The 27863-nt window shown below is 43.5% G+C and overlaps 1 protein-coding gene and 1 long non-coding RNA gene across 4 annotated transcripts in view; one reads left to right on the top strand and one right to left on the bottom strand.

Moving 5' to 3' along the window:
• Positions 1-19542, bottom strand: part of LOC309348119 — a 48715-nt gene extending 29173 nt beyond the window's left edge. The window contains exon 1 of the long non-coding RNA XR_014159182.1: positions 19483-19542. This is a non-coding gene — a long non-coding RNA (uncharacterized lncRNA). The remainder of the gene's footprint in view (positions 1-19482) is intronic.
• OTULINL (OTU deubiquitinase with linear linkage specificity like) lies at positions 2181-26273 on the top strand. Of its 3 annotated transcripts, none has more exons than XM_081873157.1 (8): positions 2181-2458; positions 15727-15880; positions 19528-19559; positions 19665-19756; positions 21416-21565; positions 22496-22624; positions 23815-24087; positions 25383-26273. In XM_081873157.1, the coding sequence occupies exons 2-8, from the start codon at positions 15774-15776 to the stop codon at positions 25560-25562; spliced, it is 963 nt and encodes a 320-aa protein (XP_081729283.1). In that variant the 5' UTR covers positions 2181-2458; positions 15727-15773; the 3' UTR covers positions 25563-26273. The 3 variants fall into 3 exon arrangements, with proteins under 3 accessions (XP_081729283.1, XP_081729282.1, XP_081729284.1); XM_081873156.1 differs by lacking the exon at positions 2181-2458 and adding an exon at positions 9041-9192; XM_081873158.1 differs by lacking the exon at positions 2181-2458 and adding an exon at positions 9089-9257.
• Positions 26274-27863: the final 1590 nt, after the last annotated feature.

The following is a 27863-nucleotide window of genomic DNA, read 5'->3' as shown; positions in this document are numbered from 1 at the left end:
TACCACTGTACTGTAGTTTTACACCTTCCTTTCAGACTCTTATCTTATTCCAAGCAGCACGTTCTCCATCTCACTGTCCCCCCAGCCCTGCTTCTACTGTTTACACACACACACTTAACGCATCCACCTTGGTTGAGAGACAGTAAATATATGATATCTTCCCCTGAAGACTTTCACACTTTCGAGATTCTAGAGTGGTCTCTGTACCAAGGAGTCATTTCCTGAACATCTCAGATCACAGAGAAACAATTTGCCTGGTAAGATATATGGCCAAGCCAGTACTCTGGTACCATTTGCATGAACAAGCAGTTTAGCGGTAAGGGGGGTACTCCAGGTATCTTGCAAAACCGTTAAAAAAAAAATTAAACAAGATACTCAAACTCTGACAGGAAAAGTGGAGTCCTCTGATTTCTGAATGAATGCTAAACATGTTTGCATCCTATCTATGCATCATTTACAGTGGTGGCCCGCAAGACGAATGCCTCGCAAGACAGAAGACTCGCTAGATGAAAGAGTTTTCCGTTTTGGAGGTGCTTCGCAAAACGAATTTCCTATGGGCTTGCTGCGCAAGACGAAAATGTCTTGCGAGTTCCTGCGGGTTTTTTTCCCTTTTCCCCCCTTTTTCTAAGCCGCTAAAAGCCGCTAAGCCGCTAATAGCACTAATCCACTAAGCCGTCAATGGGCTTGCTTCGCTAGACGAAAAAACCGCTAGACGAAGAGAATCGCGGAATGGATTCTTTTCGTCTTGCGAGGCACCACTGTATTCTGCCATGGTCTTGGGTTCAAGCTCCAAATCAGAGGAGGAGCCAGCTGAGTCCAGGGTTGTACTACCAAGTGGAGTGGGCTTCTGATGCTGATGGTTCAGTGTTTGAGGAACAGGAGGTTGATAGTTCAGAGCCCACAGAGCCTGAGCCAGGATCTGCTATCCCCAGAACCAGATTTTATCAAAGGATGTGCTTCCTGCACTAACACACCTGCCCAGTGGTGCAAGGAGCACACAGGCATGAAGCCACAGAGAAGTAAAGAAGCACTCATCCAGACTAAAGTCTTCAGGCCAAGGAGGTGGAGTTTGGGAAAGGGGGTCACGAGGAAGAGACGAATAAGACCTCAGTTTAACTTCAGTGTTTGTCGGAGCAAGTTGCTTGCTCAGAGCTATCTGCATTGTCATCACCCCTAATCTGCCTTGATCCTGTGGGTATCTAATATGAACGGGTCAGAACACTCTGCTGGTTCTCCTCACAAGGAAATGTAAGGAGACACATGGGGCACTAAAGCCTCACCCTCTGACTTGGAAATTGTACTTAGTGGCTTCCTGATATTACCTTTTTCTGTGAGATTTAGGTCAGGAATTTTGAAGGGGGGGTTGGGAGGGGGGTTATTGAAAACAATTAGAGTGTTTAGTTACTTTAAAGGGTGTTTACCTAGTTGTTCCTATCATGGGGGACATGAGTGGCGCTGTGGTCTAAACCACTGAGCCTCTTGGGATTGCCGATCGGAAGATTGGTGGTTCGAATCCCTGCGACGAGGTGAGCTCCCGTTGCTCTGTCCCAGTTTCTGCAAAGCTTAGCAGTTTGAAAGCACGCCAGTGCAAGTAGGTAAACAGGTATCACTGTGGCGGGAGGGTAAGCAGCGTTTCCGCACGCTCTGGTTTCTGTCACAGTGTCCCATTGTGTCAGAAGCGGTTTAGTCATGCTGGCCACATGACCCAGAAAGCTGTCTGTGGGCAAACGCCGGCTCCCTCAGCCTGAAAGCGAGATAAGTGCCGTGACCCCATAGTCACCTTTGACTGGACTTAGCCGTCCAGGGGCCCTTTACCTTTTTTACCTTTACCTTTTAATGCAGAGCGATGGCTTGTGAGAAGCCACCATTTGATGGGGTGTATTGGGTGCTTCATACAACCTGTGAAGGCCTCCCTACCTTCCTGAATTAGAATTCCACCTTGGACATAATCGCCCCTATGGACAAGGGCAAGTGCACAGAAGGCTCTTTGAATATTCCTGGTAGAAAAACCTGGTGCTGTTAATGGGAATGCAATCTTTTGTACACTGGACGGATTAAATTGAGCTCTCCTGCAGCCATCACAGAAAAGAGAAGCCTATGTTACGTTCAAATTCTTTTTGTGGTTTGCATCTGGAGAAGTATCTGCACAAACCATGAAATGTTTCTCAAGAAGTTTATCGGAAACGTAACAGGAAGCCTGGGCTCCTCGCTGTTCAGTCTGTAAAGATTATCTGTTTCTGAAAAGGCGGCTTTCTGTGGCAATGAGCAATTGAATTAAAGGGGGGAAAGAATTCTAGCTCGAAAGACCTTTCGCTCAGCTTCCAATTTAGAGGATTTAGAGATGTTTTGAACAGTTAGACAACCAGGATAATGATACGGCAAGTAGAAGATGAGTTGACAAGAGTGAAGATTGTTAGTTCAGCAGAAAAAAAAGGGGCGAGTTCCTGGAGCTGAAATGGTGTGTATGTTAAGAACTCTTAAGAATTTTAATCTGTAGCATTTCACAGTTGTTTAGGGACACATTTGCAGGCGAATATTACCATATTTGATGCTAAGGATGGGTATATAGTCCAGTATTTTGTACATAAGTATAAAATTTTGGGTGGTGGTTTCTTCCCCCACCCCCAGGCAGAAGCACCATTGGTTATCATACAACACTATTTTTTACTAGCCAAATGAAAGTCTTATAAGGCGGTTGAGATGTTTGTTGCTGAGCGCTATCAGTGTTTGCTGGCCAGCCTTGTACTGGCTAAGAAACTCAGGTTAAAAGCTAATCACCATAGTGGTATTGAGAGATGGTTTTGTGTATGGATGTATGTGCATGCGTGTTGGGGAGCGAGGATATATTTTGCCTTCTCTTGGTAGTGCAGCGTGAGGTGTTTGGTAAGCCGGAAATAAATTACAAATTGTTGATGGAAAAGCATTCTTCCCATGTCACTGAGAGCTAGTTTAAAGAGAATCAAGTGGTAAACCCTTTTCCTCATGCCCTGATCCAGCAGCAGGTATGCATGTACCATTTCAGAAGGTACATAGAGGATTTCATGCTTAAAACTCCCCTTGCCAAAAAAATAATAATACAAAAAATACTACCTGCATGTAGAAAACAAGAACACCAAATAAGTATTTGCTAAGCCTTTTCCTTGGTTGGCTGGTTTAGAACGTATATATGCTACCCAAAAACCTAAGCTGTCTCAGCTGCTTCCAGTCAAATTTTAAAAAATGATCATATTTTTTAAAAATGATCATAAAATCATAGAAACTAATACTGCAAACAATCCAACATAGTCTAAAAACAGCAGGAGAAAATATAAACAGGACAGTTAAACTCACAGCAGTCCCAAGCAGTTATTTAAATGCTATTTTAATAGGTGCACTTAGGACTTTCATATTTATGTGGGGGGTGGGTTAGTGAAGTATTACTCTTACCCTGGAGTAAGAGCAAGCTTTACCCCTTGGTCTTTAGTGAGAGCCCTCCCACATTTGCTGCTTCCACCTCAGTGGCAGAAAAGACAGGGCCATTTGGCACTACAAATAAGACTTTTGGGAAAACCTCCTCCCAAGAGCAGCTCACCAAAAACATTCCCTTTTTCTGTCAAGGCTGTTGAGCCCCTTAGAGTTTATTTTCTTGCAAACAGGAAATCAAGGGCAGATCCTGAATTGCTTTTTTAAAAATCATTTTTTAAAAAAAAAACTTCTCAAGATGTTGGTTTTGCTTTGCCTCACTGTAAGCCGCAGTGGCAGCCATGTAGGGTAAAGTTAATTATAAATCTAGATACATCAATCAGCTGCGCACCGTGTTTGCACCAGCCCTGAAAGCCTCGCCGGCCACCTTTTAATTGCTATTTGATTCCACTGGCAACATCTCATAAAAGCAAAATGTGAGCATGTTGTTCTGTACAGGAGTTACTTGGAAAATAAATCTTGACCTGGAAGTCTGTGTTTAATTTGTACATTTTAGCTACATAGATTTGCATGTAATGTTTCATAGTGGCTGCCACACTCCAAATTAAGGGAACAGTGGGTTCAGTCTAAAGCAATGCCTCTACAATGAGCAACACTTCCATTTTCTGTCTATATCTCCAGTGTCCCAAAAGTTTAACTAGTATCTGGGCCACAGTAACTTGACAGCAAATGATGATACTCAAGTTTCACCAGGCCTGAAACACTTCCGTTAAAGATTTGTCTTGAAAGCTCCCGACAACTGAAGAGATGGCTATCGACAAGAATTGTAATTTCTAGATCTGGCTGTGAAAAACCTTCTAGGCTTTTAACGCTGATCAGTACCTGCCCTACTGTGAACTAAGGTGGGATTTTGGTGGCAGCAAGGTAGAAGCCAGTGATCTGTGTTGCATCTTACTGGGAAGTTCTTGTGCACTCATTCCAGTGAACTGGAAGAACAACTTAGGAAAAGCACAGCCAAACTTCCTGATCGTGACAGAAGTGGCAACTGGCTGATCTTCCAGTCTTTCACAGGTGAATATTGGGACGCTCTGACAATTGAAAGTTTCCAGACTCCCTAAGAAGAGACAGTACTCTTTAACCAAAGCTGTGGCAGAGTAGATAGATAGATAATTTCTTATGGTCAGAGACTAGCTTATAAAACACACTTGGGGGTACAATCCTAGAAGGAAAACAAACATTTAAAACAATGTACAACAATAAATTTAAAATTTATAAATGCGATAAGCATATAGACACCTAAAACTTTAAGATACGCTACCACAGAAAGATGACCCAGAGTCACCCATGGAACTGAGTTTGGGGGTTTTCTTAACAAACTAGTTTAGGTTGGGGGGTGGTCTGTGCACAGAATCTGGCAACCATCTGGGTGGTCTTATGATCTTTGCCTAACAGGAAAAAGTCAAATTTTTGCTTTTCCGGGAGGTCAGCGAGCCTCACCAGCAGGGGATCAATGGTCTCACTTCGTGCCTCTTCATAAAAGGGACATCTAAAGAACAAGTGCTCTGGGCTTCCTATATCCCCCAATGAACAGGCGCAAAGTCTCTTGAGCATATGCAATTTTTTTAAAGGATCCTTCCAGGATCAGCAAGGGCAGAGCCAAGCTTCTGGCGAGTGTAAAAGCCCTTCTTGCATTTTTGGATACGAGAAAGAAGAGATATGCTGCCGGTGCGGCTATGTCTCTCTCAATTTCTCCAATTTTATAGCCAGGGAACCTTGAGCAGTCCTGTTGTCTCTCGGTGTCTATGATTCTTTGCCTGACTGTAGCTTTTGCCTGGCCCAACCCAAGACTTAAAAGGGCTTGAGGGGCAAAACCCAGTTTCTGAAGGGTGTTCAGGACTGCTGTCTGCCAGCCTGACTGGAACTGGTTGCAGAGGATCAGTGGGGCTATTCCTCAGGGGAGCAGATTCAATGTCAGCCATTTATAGATTGATGTTAGGTGGATATAAGCCTCCACTCTCATCATCCCTGTTTCTAGTCTAACCCATGCGTTTGAAACGCATCTGGGGACTTGTAGGAGAGCTCTAAGGAATTTGCTGTGGCAGAGTATTTTTTAATAATATAGACCTCTGAGGATTCAGAGTTGACAGCCTCAACAGGTCTATGTGTATGTGCGTGTGTTGATTTTTTAAAAAGCCGTACCTTGCAATTTGTTTATGGAACAGATGCAAAATATGGCCTTTCCCATAGCAGTACATGTAAAATACTGCATTTCCTGGAAACTAATTTCCATAATCAAATATATAGCACAGGGATGAAGAACATGGTTTCCTCCAGTTCTGTTGAGGCTGTCAACTCCCATCAGTCCCAGCTGGTCAGGGATGATGGCATTTGTAGTCCATCAACATTTGCAGGGCCACAGATTCTCTGCACCTGACACAGCGGCTAACATTTGAACTATCAAGCATTCTATTGTTATGAATTGGGGGGTGGGGGCTAAACCCTAGGAATTAATAAATGGTAGGATTTTGATTATTTTGGATGTGAAGGGATAATAGAAGCTGCAGAGGAATTCCTGGGCTAGCTTTTGCAAAATGACCTGGCCAGGCTAGGGCCATTTAAAGCAAAATACAGGGCCATTGAGGGCCACTGGCAGTGCAAGAGAACTGTCCTTCCCCACTGCCTTGAGGTGTGAACAGAGGTAGCAGATTTGGACGGTTGCCAGGATAACTACCGTATTTTTCGCTCTATATGACGCACCAGACCACAAGACGCACCTAGTTTTCGGAGGAGGAAAACAAGAAAAAAAATATTCTGAATCTCAGAAGCCAGAACAGCAAGAGGGATCGCTGTGCAGTGAAAGCAGCAATCCCTCTTGCTGTTCTGGCTTCTGGGATAGCTGTGCAGCCTGCATTCGCTCCATAAGACGCACACACATTTCCCCTTACTTTTTAGGAGGGAAAAAGTGAGTCTTATAGAGCAAAAAATACAGTAGGTGTGGAGTCACAGGAAGAGTTTGGGGCTTTTGACAGGAGGCTTGGAATAGCTGGAAAAGGGGCAGAACCATTTTGGCTGATGGCAGGTTGGGAGAGATGCTTTGAACTCCAGTGTTGCACTGCTGTGGGGAACAAGCCTCACTTGAGCAGACCATGCTGTAAGATCTGGACACCCTCTATGTAAGGTGTATGTATGTATGTAAGGTGTAAATATGTGTAATTAAAACACATTTCTAAAGGCACGACAGTTTCCACCATGTCTTGATTCTCACAGCAACACAGACCCTTGGTGAGCGCCTGGAATCTTGCCACATGTTGAGGGTGGAGTCCAACTCTTGCAACACTATTTTTTCAATAGCTACCAGCCAGATACAAATGAACCCGAGAAGATAGGATATTGCATTGGATAAAATATGAGGTTTCAATGGAACACAAGCTATATAGATGCATATTACAGCCATACAAGGGACACAGGTGGCGCTGTGGGTTAAACCACAGAGCCTAGGACTTGCCGATCAGAAGGTCGGCGGTTCGAATCCCCGCAATGGGGTGATCCCCCGTTGCTCGGTCCCTGCTCTTGCTAACCTAGTAGTTTGAAAGCATGTCAAAGTGGAAGTAGATAAATAGGTACCGCTCCAGCAGGAAGGTAAACGGCGTTTCCGTGCGCTGCTCTGGTTCGCCAGAAGCGGCTTAGTCATGCTGGCCACATGACTCGGAAGCTGTACGCCGGCTCCCTCAGCCATAAAGCGAGATGAGACCACAACTGGACCTAATGGTCAGGGGTCTCTTTACCTTTACCTTACAGCCATATAAACTAGAGGCCAATTTCAAATAACATTTCCCACCTCTGAGACTGTTGTTCTTAAATCTCCACCATTCAAAAACCAAGTAGTTTAGGTCATTCTGCATTACTTCTGTGCTGCTTTTTGTGGACTACTGAAGGAAATGGTTTGGCAGTTATTTACTGATGAAAATTATTTGGGCTGCTGTTTGTTTGTTTGTTTGCTAAATTATCAGCACGTACAATACGCAAGGGGGGTGGGCAGTTGTCCCTCCTGGATTAGCTATCATCTCTGGATTCCCAGATTTCTTAATGAAATGTTTTTTTGAAAGCAACTCTTGCCATCGTAGAACCTAAAATAATTGGCAAAATATGCAAGAACTATCATGCCCGTTCATTTTGTAACAAACTAACCTATTTCCTCAAATCAATGTGTTTACCCAACGAATGAAATCATGGTAACAACTGATGTCAGGAAAGCAATTGGCCAAATAATCACTTGAACAAAGAGAAGTTGAGAAGGACACACCCATTGTCCAGAGAAGAAACTTATTGACTCATTTTATAGCCATTTTTGGTCTTCCCTGGTAAAGTAATTGCTGCAATCTAGCTCAAGTGTTATTACGCCACTATCCCCAGCTAAACAGGTGCACAACATAGTCCTGAACCGTAGTCCAGTGTTGCTCTGTGTTCAAATTTGTTTTAGATGGGGCAATCAGGCCTGGCTACTGCTTAGCCTCCAGACCTACCAGAAATGATAGACCTGTTATCTGATGCTAGTCATATTTGGTTATAGTTACAGATATTTAGCCGTGTTGGTCTGCCATAGTCAAAACAAAATAAAAAAATTCCTTCCAGTAGCACCTTAAAGACCAACTTAGTTAGTTCTTGGTATGAGCTTTCGTGTGCATGCACACTTCTTCAGGTGGTATCTGAAGAAGTGTGCATGCACACGAAAGCTCATACCAAGAACTAACTTGTTGGTCTTTAAGGTGCTACTGGAAGGAATTTTTTTATTTTGTTTTGATATTTGGTTATGTATTTGGAGTATTTACTTATTCCTCCACCCTGCAAAAAAGCAAATCCTGGGGATCCCCCATAAGCATATTGCTCAGAGTGGCTCTTTCTGCTATAACTGCAGACTCTAATATAAACTTTTCTTCAGATCAGGCTATGAATTGTTCTAGTGACCGGAATTCTAGTTCTAGTTCAGATCAGGGCTATGAATTGTTCTAGATGGCCGGAATTCATGTAGGCCTTTTTCTGCGGAGCAGGCTGTGTTTTTAGAAGTCTTTGAGCTGTTATGTGCATTTATTCTGAAACTGCTGCAGTAGGAACAAAATAACTTTTGACTGCTAACACCTTAAGGCCCTTCATGGGCTCCTCTTTCTCATCTTGCACAACGTTTTCAGAATGTGGATGTCAAAATAGTACCATGCAGTGCATTTCACAAAACCTAGGTTCGTTACATTTTTTTTTAATGCTTTTCAACATGCTGTGTCCAGCAGCCTGTCAAACCCAACACAAACATTTTTTTAAACGGAAGGCGGGGCTGGTGAGGTTGCAGTATGGTTTGGATGCAGTGCGCGATTCTGCCTTCACAAAAATTGTGGAATACCTCCCTTCTCATGCCTTCCTTCCAAAACACGGCCAGGACCAATTCAAGAATCAATGGCAGTCTTTCCTCTCTTGTTTCTCGCTTCCGTGCCCTTACATCTACTTGTAACCTCGCCTTTAAAATGCCCAAGTGCGGTTCGACTCCAGCAGCACCAAGAGAAAGGGAGAAGGGAAAGTGGGCTGTTACTCCGCGAGGGATTTTCTGGCGATCGGGGCGTCTCTCCTGCCCGGGCCTCCAGCCTCCAGAGGCGTGGCCGGTGTCGCCTTTGTGTCCGCCAGCAGCGGGCGGAGTGAGGCTGCTGTCGAGCCTTCTCCCTTCCTTTCTGCCGCCTCCACTCACCCGCGCCCGCCCTCTGAGTGCGCCGCAGGCAAGAAGAGGCCCGAGCAGCTGCGAAGGCGGTAAGGAAAACCAGTCCGCTGTCAGCGGCTCTTCTCCGAGAGCTTCCCCGGAGGCGAGACCCGGGGTGAGGAAGGGGCGCTGGCTGCGCGCAATTACGCAAACAGCGGAAGGCAGCGCTTACTTCTCTCTTTCTGCACTTCCCTTCTCTGTCTGGCGCGCCCAGCTTTTGGGCTTCCTTTCCCCACAAGCAGATGTAGCTGAGGGCCCCGATTCCATACTTCCTCGGCAACTCCCAGCCCCACTTTTTTGCTGCCTGACCTGTGCGCTGGGAAAACTCGGGAAGCGCCTGGTTGTTTTTTTTGCCCGCGCGCAAAAGCGCTCCAGGCAGAGACTTTTTACGCGTTGCCTTTGTGTATAGGTGCGCGGTTGAGTTTTGGATAAGAAAGGGGAGGGGGTGGGTGCGTTGCTAGGTTTTTATTTTATCAGATTGCATGGGGGAGGGGTGGGAACATTTGCTTGTAGACTCAAGAGCGTTTGGCACTAGGCGTTATGTGCCAAAAATGGAAAATAGGGAAAAGTTCAAGGCCAGAAACATCCTTACTTCTCATACAAGTTGGATGGCTCAGCTGGTTAGAGCCTGGTGCTGATAATGCCAAGGTTGCAGGTTCAATGCCCAAATTGGGCAGCTGCATATTCCTGCATTGCACGGGGCTGGATCCTCAGGGTCTTTCCTAACTCTTATTCTAAGTCGGCAATGAACTACGCCTCCTCTTTACAGTAGAAGTTAAGACTTGAGGCAGGGGTGAGAGAGAAAAGCAGACTAAAAGGCATTGTGGCTAGAGCATAATCCTCACACATATGTGTTGCGTGTGATCGAGGATGCAAATGTCTGTGGTATCCTAATGTGGGTCGCAATTGCTTGTTACATTCTTTTGCGCACTCACACTCGCAGGGTAGTGTAGAGCACTGGCTGGCAGCAGAATGGGTACCTGTTATATTTCCGCCCACAAGTAAATAGCAGCTTCAGGGGGTGGTTTTAATTGAGAGGGGAGAGTTAACACTTCCCCCCATTTCCCAATCCCAATTCTGCCCCATGCAGTTGTTTAAAAAAATGTGGGAGATCTCATTCACAGATATTCTACATCACATCTGATTTGGCCTGAAAGAAAGAGCTGTATATTAGGAAGCTGTTTGCTCAAATTCATCACTATTGTTAGATTATCATTTTGGAATTCATCCCGGTAAGCCTCAAAACTCAAGTTTTGCTCAGAGCTCTTGTGTGGCAGTGGGATAGAGTGCCAACCAACAAGAAAAATAGACTAGCCCCTCATTGGTTTTATGTTATCACTCTGTCAGCACTCAGCCACCATTCCGTGGCACACTCATGCTCAGCCTTCATTGCTTTGGTTTGGAGTCCCCCTTTTAGGGTATTTTTTCCATAAAAGTTTTTAGTATGCCTAGAAACCTTGAAGGTTCCCCCAAACCTGCCTGAAACTTCCCTCTTGTGTGTGGCTAGTAGGATTTTGACTACATGAGGATCCACACTTGGATAATTGAGTTTGCTATTAGTACAGTGGTGCCTCGCAAGACAAAAAGAATCCATTCTGTGAGTCTCTTCATCTAGCAGTTTTTTCGTCTTGCGAAGCAACCCTATTAGTGGCTTAGCGGATTAGCGCTATTAGTGGCTTAGCGGCTAAGCGGCTATTAGCGGCTTAGAAAAGGGGGGGGAGCGAAAAAAATCGCAAGACTCGCAAGACATTTCGGCTTGCAAAGCAAGCCCATAGGGAAATTCGTCTTGCGAAGCGCCTTGAAAACGGAAAACCCTTTCGTCTAGCGGGTTTTTCGTCTTGCGAGGCATTCGTCTTGCGGGGCACCACTGTACAGTGGTACCTCAGGTTACGCTTCAGGTTACATACACTTCAGGTTACAGACTCCGCTAACCCAGAAATATTACCTCGGGTTAAGAACTTTGCTTCAGGATGAGAACAGAAATCGTGCTTTGGCGGCGCGGCGGCAGCAGGAGGCCCCATTAGCTAAAGTGGTTAAGAACGGACCTCCGGAACGAATTAAGTACTTAACCTGAGTTACCACTGTATACAATAAGCCCACAACTTATGTGGGAGTTACGTTCCAGGGATCGTGCCTTAAGCCAAAATTGTGTATAGTCAAAACCTATTGGGTTCAATGGCTGGTGGGATTGCCAACATCATTTTTCACAGAACCTCACCACTTTAATTTTTTGTTTAAAAAATTATCAAGTGTGTAAAGCTGAATGCACACAAGTTAAATGTGCATATGTTACAGGCTTATTGTAAATGAGGATGTAGCTACAGTGGTACCTCGGGTTACATACGCTTCAGGTTACATATGCTTCCGGTTACACACTCTGCTAACCCAGAAATATTACCTCGGGTTAAGAATTTTGCTTCAGGATAAGAACAAAAATCGGGCTCTGGCGGCATGGCAGCAGCGGGAGGCCCCATTAGCTAAAGTGGTGCTTCAGGTTAAGAAGGGTTTCAGTTTAAGAACGGACCTCCAGAACGAATTAACTACTTAACCCGAGGTACCACTGTACTTTATACCATTGCCAATGCCTGGGCTGCCTACTCTGGCAGTGGCTCTCCAAGGTACCATTCAGGTCTGCACCCTCCACCCGATCCTTTAGCTGAGTATTGATCTGGGACTTTCTATATAAAAAGCATGACCTCTGTCACTCTAAGCAACAACTATTTCCCCAAAGAGATTCTGCAGAACTGTGCCTCGATACTATCAGTTCTGTGTTATGCTGCTGTCACACAGTGGAAGAACTCAGAGTTTCCAAAATAAGGTTAAGGTTGTTTGTTTACAAAACACCTTAAAATAAAACGGTAGTTTTCAATGCAGTAGAGGTTGTCACTTTGAACTTGCCTTGCCATATGCCAGACCCAGGGGTAGCCATTGTGTTGGGTTATTAACTCCCATCATCCCTGACAACTGTTCGTGTTGCAGTTGACAACATCTGGAGAAAACCACACTGGCTCTCCACGTCCAACGCAATAAACGTTTATACAGTGGTACCTCGGGTTACATACATTTCAGGTTACAGACGCTTCCGGTTACAGACTCTGCTAACCCAGAAATAGTACCTCGGGTTAAGAACTTTGCTTCAGGATGAGAACAGAAATCGTGCAGCAGCGGTGCAGTGGCAGCGGGAGGCCCCATTAGCTAAAGTGGTGCTTCAGGTTAAGAACAGTTTCAGGTTAACAACAGACCTCAAGATCGAATTAAGTTCTTAACCTGAGGTACCACTGTAGATGCTTCTGGCATAGGGACATTCCACACAGGATCAGCCCATGCAATTGAAGAAGAGCTACAGAATATTGCAAGTTTGAGTGCTGGAGCAGAAAATCAGCCTCAAGGGCAAGAAGTGGGGGGATATCGAGCCCCTAATATGAAACAGCTGCAGGATTTTTAACAGACTTTTAGTGGGCACCTTATAGAAGCCTTTAAAGAAAAGAAGTGAGCTTGGGTGTGGCATGCAAATGCTCAGTCAAAATAGGCAGGCTTTTGTAGTTTCTGTTCCTCCCTTCTGAAATATCAGAATCCAAAGTCCAGGCTTTCTAGACCGCTCCCTTTCTGACAGGTATACCTAAAGCAGCTCAGTCCTGTGCATTTCCCTTAAAGACAGAGATAGGGAACCTGCGGCACTCCCATTGTGATTGGACAACAGCTCCCATAATACTTGGCTATTGACTGTGTTAGTTGGGGCTGATAGGAGTTGGAGTCCAACAGCATATGGAGGGCCACAGGTCCCCCCCTATAGGAACCAACTCCTAGAGGCCATGGTCTCTTCACCCACCCCCAATAAAATATTTGAGGGGGCTGCGACCCCCCCCCCAGGTTGATTGGCACTGACATTCAGATGGTATGTGTGCACACCATGTCTTGTGATCAATTATGTACCAATATTTTTTTCAAGTTACCATATTTTTCGCTCTATAGGACGCACTTTTCCCCTTCCAAAAATGAAGGGGAAATCTGTGTGCATCCTATGGAGTGAATGCAGGCTTTCGCTGAAGCCTGGAGAGCGAGAGGGGTTGGTGCGCACTGACCCCTCTCGCTCTCCAGGCTTCAGGCAGCTATCCGCAAGCCTTCGGAGCGCTCCAAAGGCTTGCGGACAGCAGCCTGAAGCCTGAAGCCCGGCAAGTCCGAGAAACGAGGTGTATGAAAATGAGGTTAAGAAATGATATTTTTTGGGTGTGTTTGTATTTGTTGATGTTTGTGAGTTGTTGCTGTTTAGTGTTAAAAATTGGAAAATTAATAAAAAATTATATATTAAAAAAAAAATGAAGCCTGAAGCCCGGCGAGCGCTGCGCCAACTCCCGCTGCGCTCGCCGGGCTTCAGGCAGCTATCCGCAAGCCTTCTGAGCATGGTGTGCAATCTTGCCACCGCTCCTGGACTGGGGGGGGGAATAAATTCCCCCCTTTATTCCCCCCCCCAAAAAAACTAGGTGCGCCCTATGGTCCGGTGAGCCCTATGGAGCGAAAAATACGGTAGTGCCCCTGCTTCCCACCACAGCTCAAAGGCCTCTTCTGAAAGCCTGAAAGGCAATTGCATATATTTTTAACCTGATTTATCAACCTCAACACATTACACACAGTTTGAAATTTAGGGACTCCCCAGACATCCTTTCTATTCTACACTCATAGTGATTTGTGTTCGTGATGATGTTAGAGTCATTATACATGATCCTGCCATTTGAGCCTTCAAAAATTTCGGAATGGGCATACTACATTTCCAATGTAGGGGACTTTTCATATGACAAACGTTCTGGTGTTTTGCTTGGGTTTTGTCCTGCTTTCACTGCACTACAGAGAAAGAGCACCTCCATCCAGACAGAAACCAAGTGGTAACATTGGGGAAGCATCGCAGGACAACTAATAAAGCAGAATGGGTGTGTGGACAGTCCAGTATGAGTCCACCCTTAATGCACCAGGACTGCATCAATAAAGACGCCCTGATTTGAATGATTTACTTCTGCTTTGCCAAGTTAATGAGGCAAGGGAAATGCCGTATCTCTTTGGAAGAGCACATGCCTTGCATTCAAATGTCTGAAACCCTAGAGAGCTGTGGTCCATCCGTGTAATGAGCTAAATGAACCAATGGCAAAACTTTGCATAAAGAAACTGTAAGGCTTCTTTTGGCAAGGTGTGCTTTTGTCGCCCTATATTTAGACAACTGTTTTATAAGCAGGCAGCTATCAGATGATGTTGCTTTTTGGAACATTAGCAATCAAGACAGGCATTTGCATCCAGCAGTACAAAGGTAAATGTAGATATTTCTTCTTCTTCTATCAGGTACAAGCTGACTTTCTGCACTGATGCCAGCAGCGAAGCAAACTTACTGAGGGGAAACATGATTATTTAAAGTAACCCCTCGATTCTTTTTAGAGTGCCTGTCTTAAAGCCGGAGGTCATTTCTCAGGAAATGGAAGGGCAAAGGGGCTAGAATGAAATGTTTAGAGATGATGATGAGCTTCCTTTCTGATTTTGAGTTACCTGGAAGTGATGGGAGGCAGGGGAAGCAACCAGATGAGCTTCTCGCAGCCTTTAAACATTCCACACTAGCAACTGTCTCCAATTTGACCTTTCAGCTGAAATGCCTGATGGTGGTCATGGGGAGACCTAAAATGTGAGATCTGAGAAAAGCAGAGCTAAGGAAGTCCTTTCCCAAAAAGAGGCCAACACTAGGCTTGCTACTTCACAGAATCAGAACTGTAGGATTGGAGGGGAACCCAAAGGTCATCTAAGTGCAACCCCTTGCAAATACAGGAATCTCTGCTAAAGCATCTGTAACAGATGGCCATCCAACCACTGCTTTGAAACCTTCCGAGAGAGACGGTTGCCCTGTTGCAAGCCATTTCTCAACCTTGTGGTCAGTCTTTTGGCTGGTTGACTTATTTCAGTTTCGTGACTTCTCAGTCACAAGTACAGGCTTCTTTCCACTTTTTGTTTACAAAATGGCATGAACTGCCAACAGTAAATCGAAAGATTTCCTTTGCACCATTTTTCTTTTCTTTTCTTTTTAAAAGGGGACTGGGAAAATCTGAACAGGGTCCCTGATCTGTAAATACTGCTTCTGTTTTCCTGACTGCCTGATGTTTCGTTAGTTACGAATGTGTCATTTATATGGTGGGGCAGGGCACGGGGGTCCATTGCTGTGTGCTTTCTAGGAAAAAGTGAGGGTATGCTGTTGTATGGTAGGGGATTCTGAAATGGTTGTACCATTGCATTGATAATACAGTAATACTTCTGTAAATGTCCACCCTGTCGACCATTCATTTCGGCGAACGTCCGTGGCAAACCCGGAAGTACCAGAACGAATTACTTCCAGGTTAGCTGTTCACGCATGCGCAGAACTGCTAAATGGCTCCACGCGCGTGCGCAGAGCGGCACTTTGTCAAGCGTCTGGGGTTCCGGAACAGATCCCGGACTCAAAACAAGGTACCACTGTAGTGCTGAGAAATTAATAAACCTTACATTTTAGAAGAATTACTTTGTCAATATATAAAAACAATGAAGGTTAATAATTCTTTTTTCTCTCCTGTTTTTAGGATAGAATGATGTACCCTCTTAGATCAGAGCTGTCAATCACCCCTACATGTTGCAAGCTGTAAAGGGACAGTTTGCATTAACCATGACTCTTCTTGCTGCTGCTCTGTGGTATTGCAGGCAACTCTATACATATATTGCTCATTTGCTAAAGTGGTAGGTTTTATGGAGTAATTCTTCCTCTGAAGTGCCACTGCCCCATTGTTAAAGTCAATGAGTGGGAGGGAAAGCACAATCAATGGTCAGTGCAGCCAGATATTATGGTGGGCAGAGTTTGCAGGATTGCATAGTTTTCCTCTGTGTCATCCCACCCCATCCCTTTTCTCTCATGTGTGCACATGCATAGAACCATGGAATTGTAGAGTTGGAAGGGACCCAAGTATTATTTAGACCAGGGATGTCCAACAGGTTGATCACGATCTACCGGTTGATCGTGGGGCATCCCTGGTCGATTGTGGTCAATCACATGATGCTTATTGATTGCACACACCACCCTGCAAAAAAAAACCCAGGTCCTTCCCCCCAAATAAGCTCAAAAACTTTGGTCAATATAATGGGTAGATCACTGCCTGTTGTTTTTTTAGTGGGAGCAGATCACAGTCTCTTGGAAGTTGGACATCCCTGATCTAGACAACCCCATGCAATGCAGCTGCCCCCTACATGCACATACAAACACACACAGAAAGAGGAGACAACAACAGGGCGCCGACTTATAAAAAATATTGGGGGGGCCCATACCGGGGTCCTGCCCCGGGAAGTTTTCTAAATTTTAGATGAAAATTAGTGAGTTTTAAAGTTTTTTAAAAGTATTTTAGACTCATATGATCAACATTAGAACCCCGAAAACTCGACTCTCTATAACTCCACACTCCGGGAAACTCGACAAGCCTGAAACACTTTTTGGCTTTGAAAAAAGAAACAAAACATAAACACGCACGGTATTTTCATAAAAAGCTAATTTAATTTACAGTAACAATTATGCTTATAGACAATTACAGAGCAGTGAATATATAGCTCTGAAAAGACTGAAATGATATTTAAATAAATCCTAAACTATCATTAAAAGAATAAAACATAAAATATTGCTGTCGCACAGTAATAGCACTTTGATTAATAAGTGAAATAGCTAATTTAAGCTTACTTTGAATAAGGCTGAGGGTTTATTAAATAAAAATAATATCTCAAAGTTAATGCTTTAATACAGTTAATAAAGTTAATACAGTATGCCTAATACTGTATGTAAATACTGTAATACTGTATGTAAATAACGGGCTTTAATTGGGTCTTACACCCTAAAAATATTTAAGTATTTGAAAATAACTAATACAGTACTATAGTAATATAGAAATACAGTACTAAACTAGTACTAATATTTCGAAACTGAAAATTTAACATTCTGTATGTATTTAATTCTCTATTTTATAAAGATTTTTAATATCTGACAGTGAGTTTGGAGTAGCCCAATGCAAAAATCCTGAGGATCCATGTGGATCCATGCTTTGTAACCACATTTTTGCACCACTGTGACCCTAGGCAACAGTGGGTGCGTGATTTTTTTGGTGCAAGATGTAGCCATGAACATGCTATGTGATCTGATGGTGAATTTGGGGTGACCCAATGCAAAAATCCTGAGGATCCATGTGGATCCGTGCTTTGTAACCACGTTTTTGCAGCATTGTGGCCCCAGGCCACAGTGGGTGCGTGATTTTTTTGGTGCAGGCTGTAGCCATGGACATGCTATGTTATCTGATGGTGAATTTGGGGTGACTCAGTGCAAAGATCCTGTGGATCCATGCTTTGTAACCATGTTTTTGCACCATTGCAGCCCCAGGCAACAGTGGGTGCGTGATTTTTTTGGTACAGACTGTAGCCATGGACATGTAATGTGATCTGATGGTGAATTTGGGGTGACCCAATGCAAAAATCCTGAGGATCCATGTGGATCCGTGCTTTGTCACCACGTTTTAAATGGGGAGGGAAGGAAAAACACAGAAGGGACAAGAAGCACAAGAGGGGTGTGCGGAGAAGCAGCTGGCTAAGAATGCAGGGGAGGAGTTTAATGGGGGGGGGGAGGAAAGGAAGGCAAAAGTCCCCCCCCCAAGCCAGCCCTCTCTCTCTCTCCCACCATGTTTTTTCGGCTGCCTGCGAGTCCCTAGAGCATGGAGAGGAGTAGGTGGTGGGCTGGAGCCAGCACGCAGTGTGACTAGGAAAGAATTAGAAGGAAGGACTCGATCCTTTCCTTAACCCTCTGCTTGCCAGGAGGGCAGGGGATTCCCTGCTCTTTGTTGAGTTTGAGCAAATGCAGCAACAGAAGCGGGTGGGCAGTAAGACCCTGAGGCAGAATGCAGGAAAGCAGCAGCTTCCGCCTTCCCTCCGCCCGACCGCCCGATCTTATTTTTGCCTATTTTTGCCCCTGCGCTCCGGCGAGTCAGCTCCAGGGACCACACATTCGCTCAATAACACGCACAGACATTTCCCCTTACTTTTTAGGAGAAAAAATCTGTGTGTTATAGAGCGAAATTTACGGTAATAATTTTCTTAAATTATTGGGGGGGCAGAGCCCCCCCAAACGAATTTTTGAGGGGGCTCGGGCCCCCTCAGGCCCCATGGAGTCGGCGCCTATGGACAACAACCAGTTGGAGCAGTCTGGAAAGCTAGAAGTTGGGTGTGCGGTGTCCAGAGATTCAGATGACACGGAGGGCTGCATAAGTAGGTTTTTCCAGCCCAGCATCAGAACCAAGTAACAGCCTTGCTAAAACAGATCATGAGTCCTTCTGGTCTAAGAGCAGGGAACCAGGTATCTCTGGAAGCTTCTAAGGTTTGGTATTCAGAGGTACAAGATGGACCAACATTGTAGCGTGGATTGATGCTGTTCAGCAGTCCAGCTACTCTGCTCCATTTGATTTCCCTCTCAGCTTTCCCTCTGTTTTTTAAATACCGTAGTTTTCTGTGTATTAGACGCCCCCATGTACAAGACGCCCCCTGTTTTGGGGGACTAAAATTTAAGAAAGTGGGGAGAGAGGGCACAGAGTGTTGAGATTTTTGGGGGGGGGTTACCCATGGTTGTTGAGATTTTTTTTAGGGGGAATTGCCGGAAATCGCTCACCCACATGCGGGGCACTTCCTCTTGTCTGTCCCCTCGCTGGAAGAAGCTGTCAATTGCCTGCCCAATTGCCACATCGTCAGCAAATCAACACCAGCCATTGACGCATCAACCAATAACACGCCCAATAGTCACAGCAGCAACCAATCAAACGTCCACCCTATGCACTACCCATGTATAAGACAACCTCCACCTTTTAGCGTAATTTTTTAAGAAAAAAACCTAGTCTTATACACATGGAAAAGTATAGTACTTCTGCAAATATCAAAATTCCCCCTGCCCCAACCTCTAGTGAGCCGGTGCTGCCATTTTGGGTATATAAACAATGGTCCTCACAGCCTGGACATTTGAAATAGAGAGCATTGGGCAGCCTGAATAGCAGTAGCAGAAAATTCCACATGGAGACTCCATTTTGCAATCAGGGCAAATACTTCTTTATAGTGCTTTAATTTTTCCTAATCCTTTCTGAAGGGCCGTCTAAGCTAGTGGCCATTTACCATATATTGTTTTTAGCGAACTATATTTGTTTTTGCGTTACACAATGAAGTGCTTCCTTCAGTCATTCACAAATCTCCTACTCACCAGCTTCCAACAGTATAAATTATTATTATTATTATTATTATTATTATTATTATTATTATTAAACAGTGCTTACTTGATGCAGACATTCTGACTACTGTTCTTGTTGTTTGGCTTACAGGTGGAGCAGATACCTGCAGAGAAAATTCACAAGTAATATATGCTGTACTGTGTTAATGTTCTTTTTTTGGGGGGGGGGGAATTCATATAATCTTAAACAGATTCATTTTATTAACTGATACCTGCGCTTATACTTAGATAACCAAGGTGTTTCAGCTGAAGCTGATTTGCTTGGCTACTGTGCAAAAGAATGGAAAGAGGAAACAGAGCAGGCCAAACACATGAGAAAGGTAAGACTAAGAATGAGAGGGGTGAGCTACTAATACGGAAATGGACACACTGCAGGGATGGCCGAGCAAAGTTCACCTTGCTTGTTTGGCCTTTGGTTTTGTATATTTTTAACACAGAATCTCTGCTAAATGCCGAGATATCAAGATGAGTTTGGGCACCTGCATACAGAACACAATTCCCTGTTGCAAATTAAAATTTCAGCTTGACCGACCCCTGTGCCATTTTCAAAGCAGGGAGGAAATTATCATCTATTTATTAAGTTTTCCGTATATACTGGACTTTCATTCGAGGATCACAAGACAATTTACAGTGTAAAGACACAAAAATATGTAACTTAATAAGAAATGAAGCAATACCCCCCAGTTTAAAAGGCCACAGGTTGTTTAATTAGCCAAAGCTCTGGGAAAAGAGGAAACGTTTTCACCTGGTGTCTTAATGAAGACACCAGGTGAGCCTCCCTGGGGAGCGCATTCCACAAGAGGGGAGCCACCACAGAAAAGGCCCAGTCTCATGTTGCCACCCTACAGACTTCTCATGGAGGAGGCACACAAAGAAGGGCCTCAGATTATGATCGCTGGGTCTGGATCAGTTCCTATGTGGGGAGGCGGTCCTTGGGGTAATATACTGCAATGGCTGTCTAATGGTTAGCTCCCATATATCGCATTGCAGTGAAGGAGACAGAACACAGGAGAAGGAAAATGAAACATTCTCAGTGTCTGGAATCTTTGCCATTCAGGTACAGTGGTACCTCGGGTTAAGTACTTAATTTGTTCCAGAGGTCCGTACTTAACCTGAAACACCACTTTAGCTAATGGGGCCTCCTGCTGCCACCGCACCGCCGGAGCCCGATTTCTGTTCTTATCCTGAAGCAAAGTTCTTAACCTGAAGCACTATTTCTGGGTTAGTGGAGTGTGTAACCTGAAACGTATGTAACCTGAAGCGTTTGTAACCCGAGGTACCAATGTATTAGAAAATTTGATAAGGTGTGCTTTATCACAAAATAGACACAGAGCTAAAATATTTTATTATCTATTAACTCCCACTTCCCCATATTTCCAGCTGCTGGCATGAGCTTCTTGATGTGATGATGCACATATTTGATACATACATATCCGCTGGCTTTCAGTTTTGAAAAGCAGACAATTCTGTGCCCCCACCTCTTCTGCCACCGCCATACCTGCCTCCTTCTTGCCAAAAACAAACATACTCCCACAAAGCTAAAATTCTGCACATACTGGAGGAAGATTCAATCAATCAATTCAGTTAATAATAAAATTTTAATTTTTTCCCTACTAATTAACATGGTGTACAATCCATTGGGAAGCTCTTCTTCACAAGATTCACCGAAAATGTGGTGGTCTTGTGTGAAACAACAACTGTGCTGCTACGCAGCTCCCATTTGCTTAATTGAGAATTGAATTGGAGGAATTTCTCCCCATGGGTTGCGTTCCAGTGGTCAGCTCTGACTGCCACCCATTCGGCTGCTCTTGCTGATACCCAAAATTTAGCCCCTGACCTTACCTCATGCAGAGCTGCTTGTGGTGTTCTCCTTTAGAATGGTCCTCGATCAACTGCTCCAGCCAATCATTTGTCCCCATCCAAAATTCAGGAAATACCATTCCTTGTTAATTTGGTATTTTCTCTCTTTTTCTTTTAAGGCTTATGAAGAGTTGTTTTGGAGACATCATGTGAAATATGTACGGCAGGTCAGGGGAGATAACTACTGTGTGTTGAGAGCTGTGTTGTTCCAGATTTTCAGCCAAGGTATTCCTCTTCCATCGTGGACAAAAGCAACAGATGTCCTAAAGGTACATCCTGAAACAAATGATTATATGCCAAGTGAATGATTTTCTAGTATATTAGTTCGTTTCCAAGCACAATTCAAAGTGTTGGTGCTGACCTTCTAAGCCCTAAACGGCCTCAGATCAAGTATACCTGAAGGAGCATCTCAACCCCCGTCATTCAGCCCGGATGCTAAGGTCTAACTCCAAGGGCCTTCTGGTGGTTCCCTCACTGTGAGAAGTGAGGTTACAGGGAACTCGGTAGTCACACCCCCCCTGTGGAATGCCATCCCATCAAATATCCAGGAAATAAACAACTATCTGACTTTTAGAAGACATTTGAAGGCAGCCCTGTTAAGGGAAGTTTTTAATGTATGATGTTTTATTGTGTTTATAATATTCTGTTGAGAGCCGCCCATAGTGGCTGGGGAAACCCAGTCAGATGGACACACACACACAGTGGTACCTCAGGTTAAGTACTTAATTTGTTCCGGAGGTCCGTTCTTAACCTGAAACTGTTCTTAACCTGAAGCAGCACTTTAGCTAATGGGGCCTCCTGCTGCTGCCGCGCCGCTGGAGCACGATTTCTGTTCTCATCCTAAAGCAAAGTTCTTAACCCGAGGTATTATTTCTGGGTTAGCGGAGTCTGTAACCTGAAGCATATGTAACCCGAGGTACCACTCTCTCTCTCTGTGTGTGTACATATATTATTATTATTATTATTATTATATTATAGTATACATAGTTCTTCCCCTTTCTGTTTTATCCTCACAACAATCCTGTGAGGTAGGTCAGGCTGAAATCAACTAGCGAGCATTATTGGCGAGTTGGGATTTCAATCCCGGGTCTTCCAGGTCCCAATCTGACACTGTACCCAATGCACCATGCTTTCATTCAGCCTGAAATCCTAAAATTCCCATTGAACTCCTCTATTGGCTATGTTCTCTTCTATTTCAGCTCCCGGAGAAACTTCTTTATTCGCAAGGCTGCAACTGGATCCAGCAATATAGTTTTGGATCAGAACAGTACACAGGCTCCAATACATTGGGAAAACTGCGTAGATGTATTGAAACATTGAGAAGTCAGGTGAGTGGGAAGGTATTAGCAGGATGGATGGATTGCCCATTGTCGCTATAAACTATGCTATGGATGAAATATTAGGGCCACAACCTTACATAGCAAACTGCCATATACCATATTAGCCCACTGGTCTATGTAACCCACCCAGTAATGTCTACACTGACTAGCAACAGCTCTCCAGGATATCAAACAGTGTTTTCTCCAAGCGCAAACTGGAGGCGATTGGGATTTGACCTGGGATCCTCATACAAAGCACATGTCCTACCACTGAGCAAATGGGAAGGAGACAATTGAGGCGCAAGGAGGCAGAACATTCAATTAGTTTAATCTGTAGATCAGTTAACAGACGCTCTAGTCAACTAATTAGTGGGGGTAATCTAATTGGATACGGTACATTTAATATTACAGGCCTGCAAAATAGAATTAAAATACACTTTTTGATGGGATGGGGAGTGGAGTTATTCTTACTACTTCATAGTTACTGAAGAAAATGTCCACACCTTTTTACAACCATAGTATCTCAAAAAGGCACCGCATTGAGTTTTCAGTGATGTGCAGATTTATTGAACCGATGTGGTTTTAAAAAGCGGGGGATTAAGTGCATCAAATAAAGGCTTGTCTCAAAGGGTACAGTTTGTTATTAAAGCTTGATAGCCCACCTTTAAGGACAACTACTCAGAGCAGTGAATGGCTGAGAGCTGAGTGGCTGAACCACAGATGTTTCAAGCTACCTTTTACACCTGTGAATCACCATTATCTGTGTGCAAGTGGGACCTGTAACAAAATCTTGCAAGGTACAAAATATTTACAGTGTTCCTGCACATGTCTTCCACAGTATTTCTCCTCACAATTTTATTTTCTTTACTTCCACAGCCAGTTGGCATTCCATGACCACCAATCACGCTCAGTCCTCACTGGGCCATTTTGGGATTTATTTACTTTTTTGCCACCTTAATAGTATGTTCTTGTTTTGGTATTCTGCAGTCCTTGGGCTTCACTCAGCTTGCTGGTGCCTTACTCCTACTCTTAGTGCCATTTTGGACCAGAATTCAGAGAATTTGAGTTTGCTGTTAGTATATACAATATTAAATACTTCAGCTAAAAATAAAACTGCTATTTGCTATTTAACTGTTTTATTCCTCAAACTAACTTTTTGCCCCCACCTCTTCTGCTTTTTGTTGTTCTGTGCGTTATAGTGGATGGAAGTCAGTAGTATTAAAGACCCATATGAAAGAGGGAACTTGTGCAACGCCCTTTTTGCTGACGAAAGTTTGGAGCACAAACTGTATGAGGCCATAAAATTCATCATGCTCTACCAAGTAATAGAAGCCTACGAATGCTTGAACAACAAGCAAGAGTGCATCCCAAGTTTTTTTAACCAGCTTTTTGTACGTGATACTTCCTTGGACCCTTTGAGCTACATGATGAATCATCTGAATGCCATAGGGGAGAGAAGAGGACTTGATCAGGTAAATATGAGCTGGAAAAACTAAATCCAACGATTCTGTAGCATTCAAGAAAAGCGTCAAATACTGCAGTACTTGGATGTGTTCATGGGGTTAATGCATCTTTGTCTACATCAAGAAAACAAATACAGTGGTGCCCCGCAAGACAAATGCCTCGCAAGATGGAAAACCCGCTAGACGAAAGGGTTTTCCGTTTTGGAGGCACTTCGCAAAACAAATTTCCTATGGGCTTGCTTCGCAAGACGAAAATGTCTTGCGAGTTCCTGCAGGGTTTTTTTCCTCCCCCCCCCCTTTCTAAGTCGCTTATCTGCTTATCCGCTAAGCTGCTAATAGCGCTAATCCGCTAAGCCGTCAATGGGCTTGCTTCGCAAGACGAAAAAACCGCTACACGAAGAGACTCGCAGAACGGATTAATTTCGTCTTGCGAGGCACCACTGTAAAAGGGCAAGCAGTGTGCAGTAAACAAAAAACAAAAAAAGGTTTATTTCTTCAAGAGACAACCTGAATTGTGCTTCTGCTTCCTCTAGCTCTGCTAGTCACAAGGAAGGGACAATAAATATATGGGCCCTGAAACTTCATCTCCTGAGCAGTGGAAACCTTATTTGGCCATATTTATTTTATCTGAGATTTCACAAGACATCTCCCATGCACTTTCAAGCCTATCTTATTTGGCACATGGATTAGTAACTGTTTTCTAAAATGAAGGAGCTCATTTTCTTTCTTAAGAAATTGAGTTCTACTCTTGCTAGTTATCTGAAACATATACCTGCATCTTTACCTCAGGAAAGCTTACAGAAGCTAACAACAGTTAGAAAACCATAAATTAACAGTTTAAATCACCCCTTGCAAGGAAATAAAAGAATATAGCAGCATTTTTAAATGAAGTCCAGAGACAGTCAAAGCTACTTCAATAAAACAGCAATTTACAACCCTAATGGAATCTCACCAAACCTTCTTACAATGCTTATCATTCACATACACGTTTTTTCTCACATCAGATTTAAATTTCCAGAGGTATATTAGTCAGTTTCATGAGGTTTAGTAGATATTCCAGATAAATAATGCCACCCTACATGTCACAAATAGAAAAGAAAAAAAGGGCTTGGGGTCACTCATGAAACTTCTATTCATGGGTTCCCATTTGTTTTTATATGGTACTTTTCTTCACTGCCTTTAAATGTCTGAGTTACATCTTTTAATTGCTGACATGACTCCAAATCAATGTCATGTTCACACTCAACAAACTCAATTTATTATGGTTTGCTAGCGTGTAATTCTCATTCTTTTCTGCTTAACAGGTCGAACTGTTTCTCCTTGGGCATTCTCTTGAAGTCAAGATAACCGTTTACAGGTTGTGCAAGTTTAATTCAGCCGTTTCCCAAGAAAGCTACACAGACGTGTATCAGAGGGACTGGCCAGAAGTCTTTCTTCTGACTGAAGATGACCGTCACTACCACATCCCTATTATCAGGATGTAAATCTAATTTCTGGGGATGCTGTCAGAACTGCCTGTCATCGGATCCCCCTGCTGAAGAACCATAAAATATCCAAACTTTTTTTTAAGAGTGACTCTAATGCCCGGCTTAAAACTATGATCCAGGCCATTTCTCAGCTTAAGCTGCCTCACAAGTTGTGAGGGCAACATGTTATAAGCCTGTATATTTCACTCTCAAGGTCCCACCAGCAGCATATGCCTATTGATAAACATCTTTGGTAATGGCACAAATTGGATGTGAGGGTCAGTTCACACAATATTGGTTTTGTGTGCTTTTTAAGATCAGATCACATTGGGTGTATCACATAGACTTGTAAACTAATAGCCATTCCTTTTCCCCAAGGAACTAGCTCTGTGAGGGAAGTGGGAATTTGACACATAATTCTCAACAATATCACCCACTTAAAATTTGCAGGGAAATCATATAGGGGCATTGGTGTAAAGCCGGTATTAAGTTTGTAATGTAAATGGGCGCTGTGAGGCTATGATGGACAGCTCGGTTTTACTTATATCAATCAGTATCGATTGATAACTATACAATCTCCAGGGTGGCCAATCTTGCTTATTTAACAGAAATAAGGCCCTGCATTGGGATTGCTGAAAGCAATAGTATATCAAGTCCTTCAGAAACATCACAGTATTGTTTAAAGCCACTTACTTGCTTTGCAGTTAAAGGACCTTGTTATACATCCTATTGTAAAAAATAAGGGGGGGGGGCGGTTACCATTGACTATACTTTGAATCTTGTCTCCTTAGCAACGAAAGTTGTTTGCACATGTATTTTCCACATTTACACCGTTCATTCTGTGCGAAATAGTCCACATGCAACAATTACATTGGCTCACAAAAATATGGCAGACAGATGTTGGGTTGCCATCTGACAATAAAGATGTTGGGAAGAGCTATTTGTGTTAACTCTGCTCAAGCACATCACTTCCACTGCCTATAGCTGACCCAGAATGTCATGGGATTTGATAGGTCATTACTGCCAGGATGGTTATGTTGTAGTAGTTTTGAATAGGATGCCTTAGAATATCCTATGTGGTAGAATTCAGAGCATTGCATTTAGCTGTCATCAGAGCTGTGCCTATGCTCCACATTCTGTGCCAAGAAAAGGAAAAGCCTGCCACCTAAGTAAATTTGCATAGTTCTGTGATTTGCACTGTACTGCATACTTTTTTCTGGTTTTGCCTGCCATTTAGAAAGCCAAAGAGTTGTGCAAGGCACTGCTGCCATATCAGTAGCCAATGGAAATCTTATTAAACTGCCCCGGTGACTGCCAAAATCTCACCTGCAAACTTTCAACATACATTCATAGCCATAAGGATTAGTAACCTACTCTTTATTATTCTTACTACTTTGAAAAAGCTGAGATTCTCATACTGCTGAATTATCCAATCAATGCCCCTTTTTGCACTCCTTGCACTCCTATGGAGTCGCAACATATGCAGAGCCTAGGCTGTATTCTTTTTTAGAAAGAGTAATTGCGACTATCTCAAAGTAATCACTGCAGTACCCTATTCCTCTCAAAATGTACTTAAATATTTTCTTTTTTTTAATAATAATTTTTATTGTTATACATTTTATAAAATTCCATCCAATTTTTCGTTTAAACCCGCCTACAGCAAATCTTAGTTATTTTTTACTTCCTTCAGCGTCTCTGGCAATCATCCGTGGTTATACCTTTAATACACATTCCCTTTTTTTGTATTGCCATTTTGCCTCCTTGTACTTAAATATTTTCAACTTGCATTTTTGGTGAAAATGTTAAGCCTCTGGCTTTGTAATACTGAGCAGATTTCATATTGATTCATTTCTTTGAAGAATGGTTTGTAAATCACTTGTGATCTTTACATCAGTGTTGTTTAATCTTCCTAAGAACAGATCATATTAAGCACTGTGTGCTTTTGGTAGCAGAAGCTAAATTCGTTCCATGTTGTAGAACAAATTTCTCTTTCCAGTTTGTGTATATATGCGTTGCGCAAAACCGTAATATCAAAATGAGTTGAAGACTATTGTAAGTAAGTTCCGGGAGTTGTGTTGATTTGATGTCTTCTGTGACTTTGCAAACTTCAAAACAAATCTAGAACCCTCTACTTGCTTAAATAAATATATTTATTACTACAGGCTTCCACTCCACACGTTGTCCTCGTACAGTGCATATTGCTGCCTAAAGGTAAAGGGACCCCTGACCATTAGGTCCAGTCATGACCGACTCTGGGGTTGCGGTGCTCATCTTGCTTTATTGGCTGAGGGAGCTGGCGTACAGCGTCCAGGTCATGTG

Source organism: Podarcis erhardii (assembly GCF_964252035.2).
Source record: "Podarcis erhardii genome assembly, chromosome: 8".
NCBI classification, from domain to species: Eukaryota; Metazoa; Chordata; class Lepidosauria; order Squamata; family Lacertidae; genus Podarcis; species Podarcis erhardii.
This window is presented reverse-complemented; position numbering and strand designations above follow the sequence as displayed.